The sequence below is a fragment of the Botrytis sinoallii genome, assembly GCF_014898435.1.
Source record: "Botrytis sinoallii strain Bc 23 chromosome Unknown BSIN_024, whole genome shotgun sequence".
NCBI classification, from domain to species: domain Eukaryota; kingdom Fungi; phylum Ascomycota; class Leotiomycetes; order Helotiales; family Sclerotiniaceae; genus Botrytis; species Botrytis sinoallii.
The window spans coordinates 472,553-489,272 of record NW_024066051.1 but is presented as its reverse complement, the minus strand read 5'-3'; the positions used below and the strand labels follow the sequence as shown (position 1 = coordinate 489,272).

Here is a 16,720-nt window from a genome sequence, read left to right as displayed (position 1 = left end):
TTATGAAACTTCCAAAGTTCTAGATCCAAGAGAAGGGGTAGAGGAAAAACATTGAAGTTTACAGAGAAACGACGTCATTATTAGATATCATTGACTAGTATAAAAATTTCGTTCCATAAAGGAAACTAGCTAAACTTCTAGTCTCAACTATCAAGAATGAAAGATACTTGGACTTCTTTCTTGATTCTAGATAGGAATTCGCCTGCTCTAGTTTAAATCTTTTCATGCAAAGTTACCTACCAACTTTCGATGAACACTTTCAATTTATCACGTTTCATTTTGCAAATTCATGATTTTGTAAATATCATCATATTCATTCCATTCCTTTCCATAAATAAATAAACCTAACTAATATACATGAAAGCCTTAAGCCCGCATAAGACAATGTAAGAAACCATTAAATCATCATAATAATCATAAATCACATGAATAATATCATTCAATCGACCGCTTGCCTGCCTGTCGATTCCATTTACAAAACTCGATTGTTGGTGGTGTTTCCAAACTCAGAAGTCTCTCCCAATCTGTTTTCGCCCGAGAGGCCATGGGTACCAGTTGATCCGGTCAAGCCAGAATCATGGTTGAGACCAGAGGAGGTTGTGTTATGTCCAGTGAGACCTGAACCATGGCTTAAGCCTGTAGTATCAGTAGAAGTATTGTTGTTTCCAGTCAAACCAACGTCATGCTTCAAACCAGTAACGTTGTTACCCGAAGAACCGGTGCTGTAACCAGTCAAACCGGAACCGTGAAGACCAGAGCCATGGCTCAAGCCTGTGGTGCCAGTGGAAGTGGTGTTGTGACCAGTGAGCCCAGAGCCGTGGCTCAAGCCTGTGGTGCCAGTGGAAGTGGTGCCAGTGGATGCGGTGTTGTGGCCAGTCAGTCCGGAACCGTGGCTCAAACCTGTGGTACCAGTAGAAGTGGTGTTATGATCGGCTAGATTATCGTGCTTCAACCCAGAGCCTGAAGAAGTGTTGCCCAATGGGGAAGAGTGACCTTCATTCTCTAATCCTCTGCTTTTGCTGTGCTCATGTCCGCCACCGGTAGAGAAGCTGTGATCTTCACCGTGATCACGTCCAACGCCTCTAACTCCTTCATCTCCAGGGCGATGTTCATGTTGATCAATCTTTCCCTCTCGAAGAGCAGCATTGGCCGCGGGATCATCCATGACTGGAGCAGTGAAGATATGATCAGGTCCAGTGGAGTTATGAACTGGGGGCTCGACGTTTGGATTATGGCCGTGGGTGTTGTCAGAGACTTGAACATTTCCACGAGGAGCTCCTGGAACACCAGACCCTACCGGACCAGCTGATACCGAATGTCCGCTCTCATGAGGGAATCCGGTAGGTCCGTTGACACCACGGTTTCTCTCAGCGCCGTGGAGTTTATCCCCGAGATCTTTACCCACAGGCTTTTGGTCAAGGCCGTGAGTGTTGTGATGCTTATTAGCTTCGTAAGCTGTTCCCGCAGCGCCTCCTACAAGGGCGGCATCTCTACCGTAGTGATGACCTTCCTTGGAGCGATCACTATCGACCCTTGGATCAACCTTGTTCTCAAGATTTGAGGAATGGGGGCCAGCTGTAGTGTTTGCTGTGTTGTGATGTTTATTAGCCTCATATGCGGCAGTACCGGCTCCACCAGCAAGAGCAGCATCTCGTCCATAGTGATGTTGCTCTCTTGAGCGATCACTATCAACTCTTGGATCAACCTTATTCTCAATGTTTGAAGAGTGGGGACCAGCGGTAGTGTTAGCGGAGTTATGATGATGCTTGTTGGCTTCGTATGCAGCTCCACCAACAGCTCCAGCTACAGCAGCATCACGTCCATAATGGTGGTTTTGTTGCTTTGAGAGATCGCTGTCCACTCGTGGGTCTGCTTTATTGGCTAAGTTGGACGTGTGTGGTCCGGCAGTGGTGTTATGTCCATGGCCAGCTTCATATGCTCCAACTGGGATTACGCCAGCAGCAGCAGAAGTGCCCTTACTACCATGAACACCGTCAGCCTCTTCAGCGCCACCACCTTCAACTAGGCCTGATTTGGGGCCATGTCCGTGATGAGTGTGAGCATCTTCAGTACGAACTCCGGAACCACCCAAATGAGGATCCAGAAGATTTGCAGTCGCCGTGGTATGAGGTCCAGTAGTTCCTCGAAGACCACCTTGGCTGTGTTGGTTGTTATGATTATGAATGCCCTCTCCAACAGCTCCTGCGGTGCCAATTGCGGCAGCATCACGACCTAAGTGATGTCCTGAGGAGCCAGTTGTGGTTGTACCGTAAGCATCTTGAGTGCCGTAACCAGATGAAGTCTTGTTTGGAAGACGATTTCCATCCAAATCTGAATCGACTCTTGGGTCAGCGGCATTTAATGCAGCCGAGTTATGTATTCCGTGAGAGCCCTCAGCATGTCCATGAGTTGGATGAGATCCAAGACTGGTATTTCCATGCTTTCGGTGTTCATGTTCAGCTAACCCTGCAGCACCAACTGCTCCACTTCCAATGGCTGCATCTCTGCCAAGGTGGGAATTCCCGTGACTGCCGATGTTATCTCTACCATGAGTATCTAAACCGTTTCCTGAAGGAATGCTAGTGACACCACCCAAGCCAGAAGTAGTGTTTGATGGAACACCAGCAGTGTGTGATGAGAGAGGGTCTCTAGTGTTGTGTCCTGTAAGCCCGGCTTCATTTGTGCGAGTTGCGGAATCGATGCCATGAGCATGTGTGTTTGGTCCAGTGGCAGTTGAACCAAATTCAGAGTCTCTAGGTCTGTGAGGAACGTTGTCTTGGGCAAGTCCTCCTGATGTATGGCTTAGACCTGCTGATGTAGGATTCGCGTGGGTGGTGTGGGATGCATGGCTGGCATCGGTGACTGCGGGTGGGTGGGTTTCAGAGTGGGGACCCTTTGCGAGATGGCTTCCTTCGCCAGCGTTCGAGTGAGCAGCTCCATGCTTTTCAGCCTTCTTCTCCTCCTTTTGCTCAATTTTCTCGGCCTTCTTTTCTTCCTTGACTTCCTTCTCGTGTTCCGGAGTGGTGCCGTGGCTATTCAAAGGTTAGCATTTGTCAAATTGGTAGTGGTAGATTGTAATATCTTACAGGAGTGCCTTGAGCTTGTCCATGATTGTGATTTAGAAGATTGTTGATTGTAGTATATGGTATGTATGTATTCAATTGGTTGGTGATGTCCGTAAAAGTGCGATGATTAAGTTTGTATGTAAACTAAGGGGTATCTTAAGCAAGAAGTAAATTGTATATGGGAGGAAAGTCAAGAGTAATGCGGCAACAGCGAAGTATTTGTATCATTGTACTTGGTCCAAAAGCGTCTTTGACAAGTATTTGACAAGCTAAATCAAGGTAATTGAGGGGTAGATTTCGATATGAACGATGTCGTCAGCCTCCACAACTTGCTATCCACTGAAAGCTTGACATTCTCTTGTAGCATGGTCTCATTGTCTCATAACGAGTTGAAATGCTGGCTGATTGGCTAGCAAACGCGTGGAATGATGTAAAAGTTACCTGGAAGATGGCGCAACAAACGACCAAATCGTGGTGGAGTGAATTGTGCTGCTGATATCAAGGTCTGATCTCAAAGAAGCTCTCCACATCAGGTTAGCTTTCAGTTGAACTCCCTACCTACCTAGTATGCATTGATGCAAGTACCTAGGAAATCCTGCATTCCCATCCTACTCATTACCAACTGTCACCCCCAACATGACATTTTACCTCCCTTCTCGTGAGAGATGATGAAACTGGTGAATAAGATCTACCGGTACATCGGGAGCTTCCAGCAAATTATGATGAATCCCACTTCTCGTGGTGGACTCGTATACTATTTGAGGATGCACAAAATGTCACCCAGATGTCGAAATCGAATCAACAAGAATGGCTAGAAAGGGTAAATGGGAGATAAAGTTGGCAGGGACCCGCAAATGATCTGTTTGATGTTGCCGTGGTGCCTGCAGTCAAGAATCTTTTACAGGGCGAGACAGGTATAAAAAGGCTGTCCCCGCATTTTTAATTTGCCCCTCTTTTCAGCCACTTTGTGTGGCGGCTTGACATCATTTAAGAACCTTGGAATCCATGGAAGCGTGATCATGAATTTATGAATTTATGATGCTGTCTCTCGAATTCTTATGCGTGCAGGTGTTGGTTGAACTTTCAATTGTTCCAAGTTTTCTCTTCTCTTCTCATCGCACAAGGTACAAGCCACAGTGAAGAGATACTAGGTAGGTATCCACAACTACAACCTGATTTTGCAATCATTGTGCTTTACTCTACCTATATGAGTTGTCTTAAGTCTTCTGGTAGCTTCATATCCTTCTAGAATTTAGAGTGAGTTCACCCATCGTATCAAAAGAACAGTCGTTGTGTTCCCTTCGCTCGTGGAGAATCATCTTATATATGAAAGTGGGCTGGCTGGTAGGATTGCAATTCGAGCCGCCTCTGTTGCGATGCAGATTCGTCAATTGATATCAAACCGCTCAATTAGCACTCACGCCAAAAGATAATAAATAATAAAGCGAACGCTCAGTGTTCTTTCTATCGCAAGTTGAATTCACTTCACTGGCGATGTTAAGCTGTCGTACAATCATTGTCGTGACATAACTAGGAAATAATGACCTTGTATTTGCTTTCATTCAATCTTGGCAACAATAGAATGGCTATCGCTTCTCTAAGATCCCTCTGGGAGGCTGGCAGGAAGTAGAGATCGCAGTTACATATTATTGCAATGGAGACAATGGTGCGGAGAATCTTGTTGCAATTACCTAGGTATATTAGACGAGAACGATGAAGGGGCTCTAAAAATGTCCCACTGTGATGAAATGTACAGCATGTGCTTACCCAGTACTTATTATTATTGTACACATCACCAAAACTGAACGGAATGATAGGGATTAACCAGTCAATATCGCTATCTCGTGACAATCCTGTGATCAAACGACATTTCTGCATTTGTTGCATGTCTACTGATTTGGAATTATCTAGAATTTTCTCTGAGAATTTGGAATAACGTTTGAATTTGAATTTAACATTGTTTCAAGCTTACGATTTCCTTCTTGTTCGGGCGATCTTCTAATAAATGGAATAATTGGCAATTTTCTAGATCAGAAACCTTCCATGGATCAATAACAAATCTTCCAAATAACTCCAATCTACGAACTGGTACGTAGCAATACTCGATTAGCTTCAGGTTATTCATTAGGTAGCACACCCGTTCTTAAGACTTCACTACATTGTACACTTACCTGATGACAGTAATAGTAATAGTAATAGTAATAGTAGTAAATTCTCAATCGATTCACAGTCAATCTATGGCTCATGCTACGCCGACCATGTGATACGCCTGTGCTGTCTACAATATCTGGATAGTGGGTATACTTGTCTATCTATGCACTGAGAGTGTAAGGAAACTGTTTTCCCAAGTCGTGATATGCGATGTTACTCGCCACTTCTTCGACTAATCAATCACTTCCTATGTAGACGCAATTTCATCGGCTTTCACACAAATCAGAGATCCAACAAATGGAAGCACATATATTAGAGTGTCGGTACAACAGTCCCGGGCCGTGCTATCTATCATCTTTGACTTTTCTGATAACACGATCATCCCGATGCGATCCCTTTGCTCCGGACTCGCCATATCAAAAAACGCGGGGGATCTGTTGTCCTACCCCAAACCGGGGTTTATCCAATTGTGAACCTATCAGTATCATGTTCTCTGTTGTGCAACCTCGCTTTCAGGTACTTGCAAGGTGGCCGACAGTAGATAAATAGATATGGAGTAGATGGGATAATCTCATATGAAAGATCTTGGATTGTTGGGCTCGACTCTTCGAGACTTGCTTAGGTTGCACCCAGTAGCCAGCTCATAGAAGATGGATGAGACTTGGAGCGTTGAAATGGTGCCCCTGATTCTCCATACTCTCAGAGACCTTCCCGCAACCTAAAACCGCATATGATTGAATCAATCACAGAGAGTAACAGAGCTCGAGCGCCCACCTAATGTGATAACCGAGGATATTAGGTATCTGTGACCAGCGTCACCGCCGTTCAATTGCAAAACCCCCTGTGAATGAATGAGTCCCGAGTATTATGTCCTGTATACAATAGGGAGAGGGACCAATGGCAACTAGCTACCAGCTGAAAACCCAAGCCATCATACCAATCATGTCTACCTAGGCATTTGGTGAATCACCAAAAGTTTCTCCGAGACCGATTGCATTAACCAGGATATCTGCATGGCATGTGCATGATACAAATGAAATTCTATCGTCTGATCACCCAATTCATACAAATACCAACGAGCCGGCCGTGGGTGAATCTCCACTTCAAAACTTTGAATCTCGTATCCAACCCTCATCAAATCCCGATGCCTCTTTAGGGAATTTGGCCCGATGCTTGTTGAAGGAAGAGGAAGAGATCCCGACGAAGCATCGCAAGGATCCAAGAGGCACCAGCAAGGGCCTTTACCCCGCACGCTGTTTCCCACTCGCTGATCCTCCCCAGCTATGTCAGTGGCCTGTCTGTCACCTGCAGCACTGGAAATCTTTTTTGGTAACTTTCTGTCAGATGTAGTGCAACCATTCGCGCGCAAGAAGACTTCCAACATTATTTCGAGATTATTTTACTCAATCCCTTCAGCTCGGCCTTTTGATCTCAGTTTTTGCAACATAGAACGAGGGCTTTCGGTGAAATATTCGAAAAGTATATATTTATCTGTACCTTATGCTCTGCACACCTCGCTAGTATGCTTCTGTATACCAAAAAAGCACCCCCGAAAGTTCCTAAGAAAAGGTCGAGAGCTGGTGAGTGTCCATTCACTCTTTCGGATGATCATGGCTAATATGGATTGGTATAAAAGGATGTATACATTGGTGAGTTGCCTCATTTTGTAGTTGATGTGATTGACTTGCGTTGTAAGACTAATTGTGACATAGTAAGGAAAAGGTACGGAATCTGACCATCAATCAACCCATGCAAGTCTTTAACAACGACCACAGAAAAAGAAGTGTAACGAAGAACGTCCACAATGCAATAGGTGTACAGAACGAGGTCTGCAATGCGAATATGAAGCAGTAAAGCCACGAAAACGAAGAAGGGCGTCCTATGCGGAATCTGCCCTCTCGCTCGAATATGGCTCCCCAGGCTCCGATCGCGAACGATGGCCGCGACAATATTCGCAAGGGCTTAGCATAATTACAGACAAAAGCGCAGAAGATGTGCCAAACAGTTGGGAGGAAACGACGGAATATCCACTATCTGCAACTTCTGAGAAGTCGGACTTTACTTGGGGAAGCTTTTATGATAATGACAACGAAGTGGAAGAAATAATACGAGAGGATCCATATGACAATGCTTCTTCTGGCAGCATACTGGTTCGATCACGAAGCCAATATCCAGATTTAGCAATGATTGCTCCTTCCCCGGTTGCATCTCCTCTTCTCGAATTTTGTTCGCCAGTGTTTTTAGAATTTGCAGAGAGAAGAAACCGCAGGGCTCTCGTCGACCATTTCTGCAATACTCTGTCTCATCTCATTGTGTTCAAAGAAGATACGGGCAATCCATTTCGGCAACTTATTCTACCATTGTCTCACGCCAGTTCACCAGTGATGAATGCAATATTCGCATTGAGTAGTGCACATATGGAATATAGGGGGGTGGAAAATGAAGAGAAATCTTCGGATTTTCACAACAACGCTTTACAAGGATTGGCAAAGCTCATTCAACAAAACGATCAGGCAAATAGAGAAGAAATTTTAGGCGCAATAATGTTACTCGTTTACTACGAAGTGGTAAGTCATATTACTCCCGGATTAATTATTATGGCGCAAATTAATCATGTGTTAGCTCGTACAACGCGGAAACTCGAGTATTGTACATGGTCATCTGAAAGGAGCGATGACGATTATGGATTCTAGACATCAGGAACCGAGTCCGACAAGCCTATTTCTCGAGCGGGTATGTTCTTCGCTGATTATCATACGGGCTTGTTTCTAATCAGAATAGGCCTTTCGATTTTACGATGTCATTACAGCTCTTTCTCTAGGTACACCTCCAACTACTACTTCGCAGCCTACAGCAAGCCCATTTCCTTTACCATTTTCACCCAATGAGGCAAGCAAAAATTCACCATTAGATTCGGTTGACACACTCCTTGGTCTTTCGACAGAACTATGGCCAATCATTCATCGACTTGCACACCTGCTATCTTACAAATCTTCTCTTCAATCCGCAATTGAAGGTAATCAATTGAGTAAAGCAAGTGTTTTGCGGACTGAATTAGAAAGTACATCTCAGGCTATAGAAATGGCTCTTACGAACTGGAAGCCAAGTTTTGTGGCTAAAGGACCTTCCTCACCCAGGGAGAACAACGAAGAAGACGATCCTTCCTCGAAGTATGATATTACTCCCGAAGAAGCACGTATGCAAACCATCCTTAATAATGCCGAAGCATATCGTCACTCCGCGTTCATATATCTCTATCGTACCATTCAATCTCACCCCAGGTCCCATCCTTTGGTCCAAAAGCATACAAATCTTTCACTAATCGCTTGTGCCAATGTTGTCGGACTTGCGGAGCTATGCGATGATGCACCAATGTCTGCGTTATTATGGCCATTATTCGTGGCTGCATGCGAGGCTGAATCGGAAACGGATAGGGAATTAGCTACGAAGGCTTTTAAGGGAACAGAGAGGAGACAGGGAATGCAAAATATTTTGCGAGCTTGGGAAGTGGTGCAAGAGGTTTGGATTAGGGCAGACAAAGGAATATATGAGGATGGGGATTGGCGGGAAATTTGTGATAGCAAGGGGTGGAACATTGTTCTGGGATAGGGGAGGTGCTACAGTCAAAAAAGTCACACGTACGACAAGCGATGATGACTCGTCCAGAATTACGTTGTTTTTTTGAGAGGCTGGGAGATGCGTTTACTGCGGCTTGTCTGGGGATTCTTGCAGCCAAAAAGAAGCTGTTTACATTTTTCAGGACCAGGGGCGAATATCAATATTCAACATGAAGCGGGTAAATTTCCCAGTCACGAATTACCAGTGAATAACACCTCCAATTTTGGTTATGGAGAGTGGGATGGGATGTTATTTGGATATTGATTTGATGATTTAATGAGAAGTTTGTTGAATCCAGTTTGGGATAAATGCATGGTAATTGGGGTGGGTGGTCCTGGAATTGGCATTGACATTGAATTGGCGAGGAGTTGTATGTATGGTTGTGTATTGTTAGTCATGGTATGTAGTATATATCTGGGGTTTAAAATTGAAATCCAAAATCGAAAACTTTCATTGAAACTTGAAGGCCTGGTGTTCAAAGTATCTTGTTTTGGTAATATTGGGAAATGTAGTTCTGGGATAAAAATTGAGATTTTGCCACACCAACCGAATCAACCCAGGTAAACCCGTCGCAAAGTCCGAACCACAACCAACTCACATTCATCTAAAACAGCTTAATCGTCAACTTCCCACCCCAACGCAAAACCTCACTCTTTCTCCACTTCCTTAGCTCCTCCACAATATCAACATGATGCACTCCTTCATTCCCTTTTCCCCGCTTCTCTTTCCCCGTGACCGCGCGAACATCCTCCTGGCTTAAAAAAGAAAAATCACGAGCCAATTCCTTGTGATACGCATCCGCGTCCTGATCATCCGTAATCGAAGCACCACCACCACCGCCATCCGCAGATCGCGTCTCGGGTAGAAACTCGAGGATCAGTTCGCGAAGTCCCGGGTAGAGGGGTGGAGCGCGTCTGCTGGTGAGATTTTTTTGGGTGTTGCGGATTGTGAGTTCCTGTAACGAGAGACGGTGGATGAAGTGTTGGAGCGCGGGGAAGAGTGAGCTGCTTGGGTTTGATCTGCGGGGAAGGGAGGTGAGGGTTAGAGTGTGTAGACGAGGGTTGCTGGATGGGTCGAAGGGGGGGCGGGGATCTGGTGAGGGTGTTGTTTGGTAGCGGGTTGAGATGTTGGGGGGTGTGGTTGTGGTTGCGGGGTTGTCGGAGTGGGAGTGGGAGTGGGAGTGTTGGTTGTGAGGTTTGGTGGTTGGTAGTTGGTGTGTTACGATGGAGTGGTGGATACGGAGGATTTCTAGACGGGGCTGCCATGTTCGTGAGAGATAGGGGATGCTGTGTTCTTGTGTGTGGATGTCGATACTGGAGCCGGCGCCGATGGGTGGATTGGGGCGGGTGGATCCGATGTCTAGGACTTGTAGAGACTGCACGTGTTGGGTGTTAGTATTGTCTATTAGCGAAAGGGTTTAGGGGGAAATGAAAAAGACGTGTAGATATTCTGAAGCATAAAAATGAGCATTGGACGCGAAAAACCGAAATAGACGATGGACACGAAGGACATGGTCAATCAATTAAGCTTACATTGGTGCTGGCGAGGAGGATTTTAGGTGCAAGAGCTGTGAATTTGTTGTTTGATATGTAGAGATGGGTCAGGCCTGTTGCCAATAAAAGATTATCTTCAGCATTATTTCTTCGCTCAAGAATATTTATCCCGTGCCTAGAACTTTCAACGTTATAAATACTATCAGGGCGAAGTGTAGTTATTGTAGTCGGAGACGAGTCGCTACTTTCGTTGATTTCACGGTAAATTGGAGGATCTTCGAATAGGTCATCGTCTGTTGCACGGAGTGGACCATGCTTGTAACTTGGCAATCGTCCCAGAAAGCAGCTTCGTATCAGACGGTAGATTACATTGTCAGTCAAGAGATTATCACGAAGTTCTAAAGACCAAATCTGCCCTCTAGAGTTGGTTACAATGGGAGGTAACATGGTATCTGTTAATCTTAGGCCTCGCAGCTTCAAAATCCTAAGTTTTGGAAGGTTCTGTATGGTGAACATGGCTCTCCAGTTTGTACTGCGAGCAGTCTCAGATGCGTCGAGATATATCAGGTTCTTGGTTATATTATGATTAAGAATCAGGGAGTAGTTGAACGTATTGCAACCCGCCGCGCTAAAGAATTCTAGCTGCGGCGCCCCATCATAATCATCTGGCAAGTCAGGGACAGTAGCTACGCCGTAGTCTTCGGAGCATGTTGGTGCGAGAAGGATGCAATTGAGATCTGGAAAATTCTTGAAGAATTTAAAGAACCATTCAGGCTTCAGATTGGGCCCGAATACGACGCAATCTTTCGTTTGAGCTCTATCACGTCTGATCTCGTGTAGTGCACGCAGGTCAAGAATTCGAACTCTCTTGAGCGTCTTGAGATCATGTCTTGTAGAGGCAAAGAAGAATCTGGTAACAACTCCTGCATCTAATCAGTGGATAAGTCTGTGAAACTGATCAGACTGAACCCTCACCACAAGGTTCTTTTCTTTGGGCTAGGTCTCGAAATGGGTTGGCCCAAAGATAATTGCCAAATTTCTCATTGAAGTGAGAATTGACGAGACAGCCAGAGTAGAGATCGGAAGTGTTAAGATACGGAGCGACGAGAGTTGCAACGTCTTTGTTGAGCTCATGATATGCAGGTAGAGGATCCATATTGTCTGCAATTGACTGATTAAGCCTTTGGAATTAATTGTAAAGCTCCGTGTTTGACATAAAAACATTGCTGTCAACAACCTAAATCTTTGGAGGAGGAAAAGTCCAATGCGATCAAATTGACAAGCGATACATCCCCATCTTTCCAATAATCGGTTCATCGTTTGGAGGTTCGATGATGAGATGTTTGCGATGACCAGAAACGTGATCACTGAAAAATTACAATCAGTGGTACTGCTGATGAAGATTCCAATGATACTGTGGCTATGCTCGCGGAGGTCGGAAACCCCAACCATCACCAATAAAGAAGTTTGGGGTAGATAAGGCTGCTGCTTTAACGATCTTTGGACAAGCACTTATCGTCACTCCCAATTCCCGATATCCACCAACATCGATAGCACAAGTAGATGTTGTTATTCAGACCAAATAATACGAAACGCGAAAAATCCGATACAAATATGAGCCCGTGGTAGTCAAAATTTGCTAAGGCTGGCTGTGGCTGTTCAATATTCAACCAGTGCCACTATAACCTTAAACGAAATCTCGTCTATCATTTAATAGTCGGCTCTTCCATTGCCATCTTACAGCGGGTGTTCGCAGCTGAGTTGAATGGGTTGGCACTCTCGCTCTCAATGTTGCTTTTTTGATGCCATTTCATAGTGAAGGTTACGCCTTTCAATTGACATGCTGACCAAAGCCGATTAACCAACTGGTTGACTCATATGTGGGGCAACGGTGGGAGCTTCGATACTCGATATATAATCAATTCAGAGCGGTGCCTGTGATTTATTGCTACCGAGACAAGACGGCAAATCTATAAATCCTAACCTATTCGTTGTATCAAGAAACGTACATCTTCATCAACATCATGCATCTCGTCAATTGCAACGCCGAGAAGCGACCAGAGGTTTTACGTGACTTCATCCGTCAGAATCCTCTTGGTATCTTAACAACTGCCATCAAATCGGAGACGCATCCATTTCTTCAAAACAGTCACATTCCCTGGATAATCTATGCGGACTTTGATGGCAATACGAATGGTCTTGGGAGACTTCGCGGTCACATTGCACGACAAAATCCTCAGGCAAAAGCCATCATAGAAAGTTGCACAGCAGACGACAAGTCACCAGCATCAAATGTCCTCGAGAATGACGTTCTTGTATTGTTCAACGGACCAGTTCATCACTATGTGACCCCCAAGTTCTACAAGCAGACCAAACCTGATACTGGAAAAGTAGTTCCTACCTGGGACTACGAGGCTGTGGAGCTTTACGGGAAAGCAAAGGTTTACTACGATTCAAAGTCTGCTGAATCCGGGGCATTTCTTGCAAAGCAGATATCTGACCTCTCCGAGCATATGGAGACTTCGGTAATGGGTTATGGCAAGACTGCAGGAACACATCCGTGGAAAGTGGAGGATGCACCTGAGCGGTACATTGAATTGCTCACCAAGAATATCATTGGCATAGAAATCGAGATCACTTCTATGTCAGGGAGGTTCAAGTGGAGTCAAGAGAAGAATGTTAATGATAGAGCTGGTGTGATTGAAGGATTCAAAAACTTAGATACGCCTGGCGGTGCACTACTCTCCGAGAAAGTCGAAACCTACGCTGCTCTTTTTGATGCAGAAAAAGCAGCAAAGAAGGCGGGAATATAGTCATTTGAAGGAGGGAGGAAGTTGTGTATTCCAAAATTCAGTGTCGTTAGTTTTTGTATGGACTTACATTCTTTAGCCTCATTACATCTCGACAGTAAGTTCGATAGTCGATTAAGGTTAGCTTTTTATGCGCTTTGGGTTGCAGACTTCGAATTGAAGTTATCGTTTGTTTGAGAAGACTACAGCTATTGAAACTTCTCATCAGAATTCCCTTTTTTTAACAGTCCAATCAGAAAGCAATTGGGTTTATATCAAAACGAAGCATAATAAGTGATGCTATGACAGCATTAGACCCGAGGTCTAGAACCAGGTTCCGTTCGGACTCGGCATACTTGAGTTTCTCACTTATAAGCAGGCTTGGGGTCAGTGTATAAGGGTTACATAAAAGTAATATAACGGATAATATAGCAACCCAAAGTTACACGAACAGTAACGACCTGATTCTGATATGTCTCTCACCCAGGAAATTACAAAATCTATGGCTTTAAGCCTCTTGATCTATCTATAATACACATCGATCCATACGGACGCGATCAATATACTCGTGACCTCCCTCGAGCTTGAGACCTCTGTCCACGCAAGGGGTCAATTTGACATACGACAACGGCTATACATAGTCTGAGATATCAAAAATAAATGAAATGAATGAAGATTGATGCGGACTAATGCACTGCCAGGCGCGTTATGTGTATGCAAATGTGTGTAGCCGTCGTACCTGCAGTATGGAGTGCATGTTTTTGAAAATGACGGTATTTTGAGATTTCATCGTGTAGGTATCTCCACTTTTTGCTAAATTGTTTGTACATATGGGTTGTCTGAATTCGTTAGGGAGAAAATTAATGTACCTGCATCCTGGCACTGACATTTCTCTCACTCATACTGCGTGCTTTCTGAGTGCGGAAACCAAGCACTTGATTATTTAGATAAAGTTCAATATTAAGTGAGTACACGACAATATCAACTCTTTCCCAAGCTCCAATGCCCAAAATAAGTCCAGCCAAGTACAATACAACCCAATACAGCCAACCAGTACCAATACATCTGAAAGCTGGAATACGAAAGTTCCGTCTCCTGTGTCTCTTGTTTAATTTTCTACATGCTTCCCCTCTACTTTTCCATAATAAATAAGTATAAATGTGCCAATCAACCAAAACACGGTTGGTAATAATGAAAGTGAATGCCTTTTTGACGAAATCTCCCCTGTCCTTTTTCGTTTCATCTACAACCCTCCAACCAAATTTTCTCAGATTGAACTAACAATATTTGCTGATCCCTCATGTCAAAGCTGTAAGTAATGAAGTTTTCGCTAGTTGATACAAGGCTTTCGAACGGTGATATCAATAAGAACTTAACCTAGTCCTGGTCGTGCTCGATTTTACTTCCGAGTCTTCATGCTTGCGACTCTTTTTGCTCATTGACTCCCATACTTTATCGGCGTCTGGGTGCCATTCGGTTCGAGCGGCCTTTCTATCCCGCTTCCTGTGGAGATCGACGTGCGATTTCAGATTATCTGTACGACCAAATTCTTTCACGCAGAAGGGACATTTGTGTTTGGGGGCAAGCTGGTCGTGTGTGTGCTCATGTCGCTTGAGGTGTTCCTGTCGTTGAAATTTCCTGTTGCATCCGGGGTGGAGACAAGGCAACTTGTTTCTGTTTTGCACTCGTATTGGTACTGTTTCTCGCTTTATTTTCCTACGGGTTGTGGCTTTTGTTGGGGTGGCGGCTTGGATTCTTTGCAGAGCAGCTGCGCTTTGAGGGCTGTCGAAGTACGGTCTTCGGAACTTTTGTTCTCGTATAGGAGAGATTGACTCTTGTCTGATGTCTTGTCTGAGGTCTTGGTAATTTGTTGGTGGAGGGAGATATCCTGTGGTAAAAGTCCCTGCGGGAGAATTGTTATAAGATCTCGGAGTGTTGAAATCTGATGAGGGTGTTCCAAATTTGATAGGTGTGAGTGGACCGATTGGAGAAGACTGAAAATCGGCAAAAGTGTCGATCAATGTTGTTTGTGCTGGGTCCACATAATCCATGGCTCCCGAAGATTCAGAAGTTGAAGTTGGTGAATACAAATCGCCCATAAGCGACGGGATGTCACTTGAAGGACAGTGTGTTTCAAATGACCCAAAGGCAGCAGGTTCATAGCTTTGGAAACTAGTATCAAAGGCGATTGAAGGATTTGCATCGGCCAATGTCTTTCCATCATCCATACCAAAGAACGTGCTAGGCTCTGGGAAGCCGGTAAGCATGTCTTGTGTCATGGCTGACATAGCACAGAATGCATTGCTATTTGAGCTTCCATATCTATCTGGGAGGTTGTTGTAGTCATGGAAAGATAAATCCTCCATCTTGAAGGTCTCTTCGAAAGACGGACGTCGAGTAATTGAACTCGCAGATGTGCCAGCATGAATTTGCAAAGAAGAGTCCCAAGAGGAATTTAATAACTCGGTATAAGAATCACTCGCTGACGGATTGAGAGTACTTGTAGGTTGATTGATTGAATAGGAGTCTTTCCTGCTCTCGTACACCAGCATAGCTATATGAGAGTAGATAGTTGAAACTTTGAAGCAAAGACTAGATAGTGCTGAGTTAATATGGGATATGCTGCAGTTTGTTACATCAGAAACTTACGATCTTCTAGGTGCTCTGCACTCTGTATGTGTCCTTGAGAAAAGTTGAAAACGCTATATCTATTCAGTGAGTTAATGAGTTTCAAGGAATTTGAAATTGTCCAGGGAGATTCTTGCTTCCATTTATGAATGTAGTTATGAATGTCGACACCATTGGTGCCGTGAAAACCGGCATCATTACCAATATTATCACTCCAGAAGGGATATAGCTAGACAGAACTTACAGACTATTCGCAGTTCTCAAGACAGATTTAAGTCGCGTTTTGAGTCGCGTACTGTTGAAAAACTGCAGTGCGGCACACGCAAGGCTCGTATATCTCAAGATCGAATAGGGATCAGTTCTACCCTTTCCAAGAATCGAACGCTGGATCTCGCTAACTAGAAAATTAGTATTTTTCAGGAACGCGCCGTTGTACCAAGAAGGACTCACTGGATATCTACCAATTCTGTGAATTACAGCAAGGGAATTAAGGAGTGTGTTCAACTCCCGGAGAAGGATGAAAAAACAGTATAGCACAAGCAGGACTTCTGAGACGAGCTATTGTTCAGTGTTAATCGTGCGGTACCTTGCAGAATAGCTTCGAAATCCCTTGAGGGGGGGTAAGTTCTCCCTCTTTAATGGCCCTCGCCTCACGGAAGCCAAATCATACATGTCAAATGATGGCGAAGAAGTCCTCGAGTAGGTTGGATCAACACTAGTCTGTCAAATTGTGGATTGTGGGGTTTCCATAAGACACTGATAATGATCTATTGGTGAAGACCAAGAGAGTTAATTGTGGGCTTAGTCTCATTATTTCGTACATATGCAAATTGGTCTAATATGACAGGGATCAATCGCCAGAAAGCAAAGAATTATGCAGGTCCTTCTTCCACATCACACTTGACATGAACTGAAGAGCTGTGAAATCCTTGGTTTTAATCCAGAGATTTGCACAAGGTTGCCTCCCTAGGTGCAG

The 16,720-nt window shown here is 44.4% G+C and overlaps 5 protein-coding genes across 5 annotated transcripts; 2 read left to right on the top strand and 3 right to left on the bottom strand.

Moving 5' to 3' along the window:
- Positions 1–472: 472 nt before the first annotated feature.
- EAF02_010209 (uncharacterized protein) lies at positions 473–3,109 on the bottom strand (the record flags this gene model as incomplete). Its single annotated transcript, XM_038906257.1, has 2 exons — positions 473–3,032; positions 3,087–3,109. The coding sequence occupies 2 exons, from the start codon at positions 3,107–3,109 to the stop codon at positions 473–475; spliced, it is 2,583 nt and encodes an 860-aa protein (XP_038753984.1).
- A 3,629-nt stretch (positions 3,110–6,738) lies between these two features.
- On the top strand, positions 6,739–8,825 carry EAF02_010208 (uncharacterized protein; the record flags this gene model as incomplete). The annotated part of the gene is made up of 6 exons (XM_038906256.1): positions 6,739–6,796; positions 6,853–6,865; positions 6,929–6,938; positions 6,992–7,783; positions 7,839–7,949; positions 7,998–8,825. The coding sequence occupies 6 exons, from the start codon at positions 6,739–6,741 to the stop codon at positions 8,823–8,825; spliced, it is 1,812 nt and encodes a 603-aa protein (XP_038753983.1).
- Positions 8,826–9,438: 613 nt separating this feature from the next.
- Positions 9,439–11,483, bottom strand: EAF02_010207 (uncharacterized protein; the record flags this gene model as incomplete). Its single annotated transcript, XM_038906255.1, has 3 exons — positions 9,439–10,209; positions 10,367–11,250; positions 11,303–11,483. 3 exons carry the CDS (start codon positions 11,481–11,483, stop codon positions 9,439–9,441), a joined length of 1,836 nt encoding a protein of 611 aa, XP_038753982.1.
- An 868-nt stretch (positions 11,484–12,351) lies between these two features.
- On the top strand, positions 12,352–13,140 carry EAF02_010206 (uncharacterized protein; the record flags this gene model as incomplete). The annotated part of the gene is made up of 1 exon (XM_038906254.1): positions 12,352–13,140. One exon carries the CDS (start codon positions 12,352–12,354, stop codon positions 13,138–13,140), a length of 789 nt encoding a protein of 262 aa, XP_038753981.1.
- Positions 13,141–14,477: 1,337 nt separating this feature from the next.
- EAF02_010205 (uncharacterized protein) lies at positions 14,478–15,668 on the bottom strand (the record flags this gene model as incomplete). The annotated part of the gene is made up of 1 exon (XM_038906253.1): positions 14,478–15,668. One exon carries the CDS (start codon positions 15,666–15,668, stop codon positions 14,478–14,480), a length of 1,191 nt encoding a protein of 396 aa, XP_038753980.1.
- Positions 15,669–16,720: the final 1,052 nt, after the last annotated feature.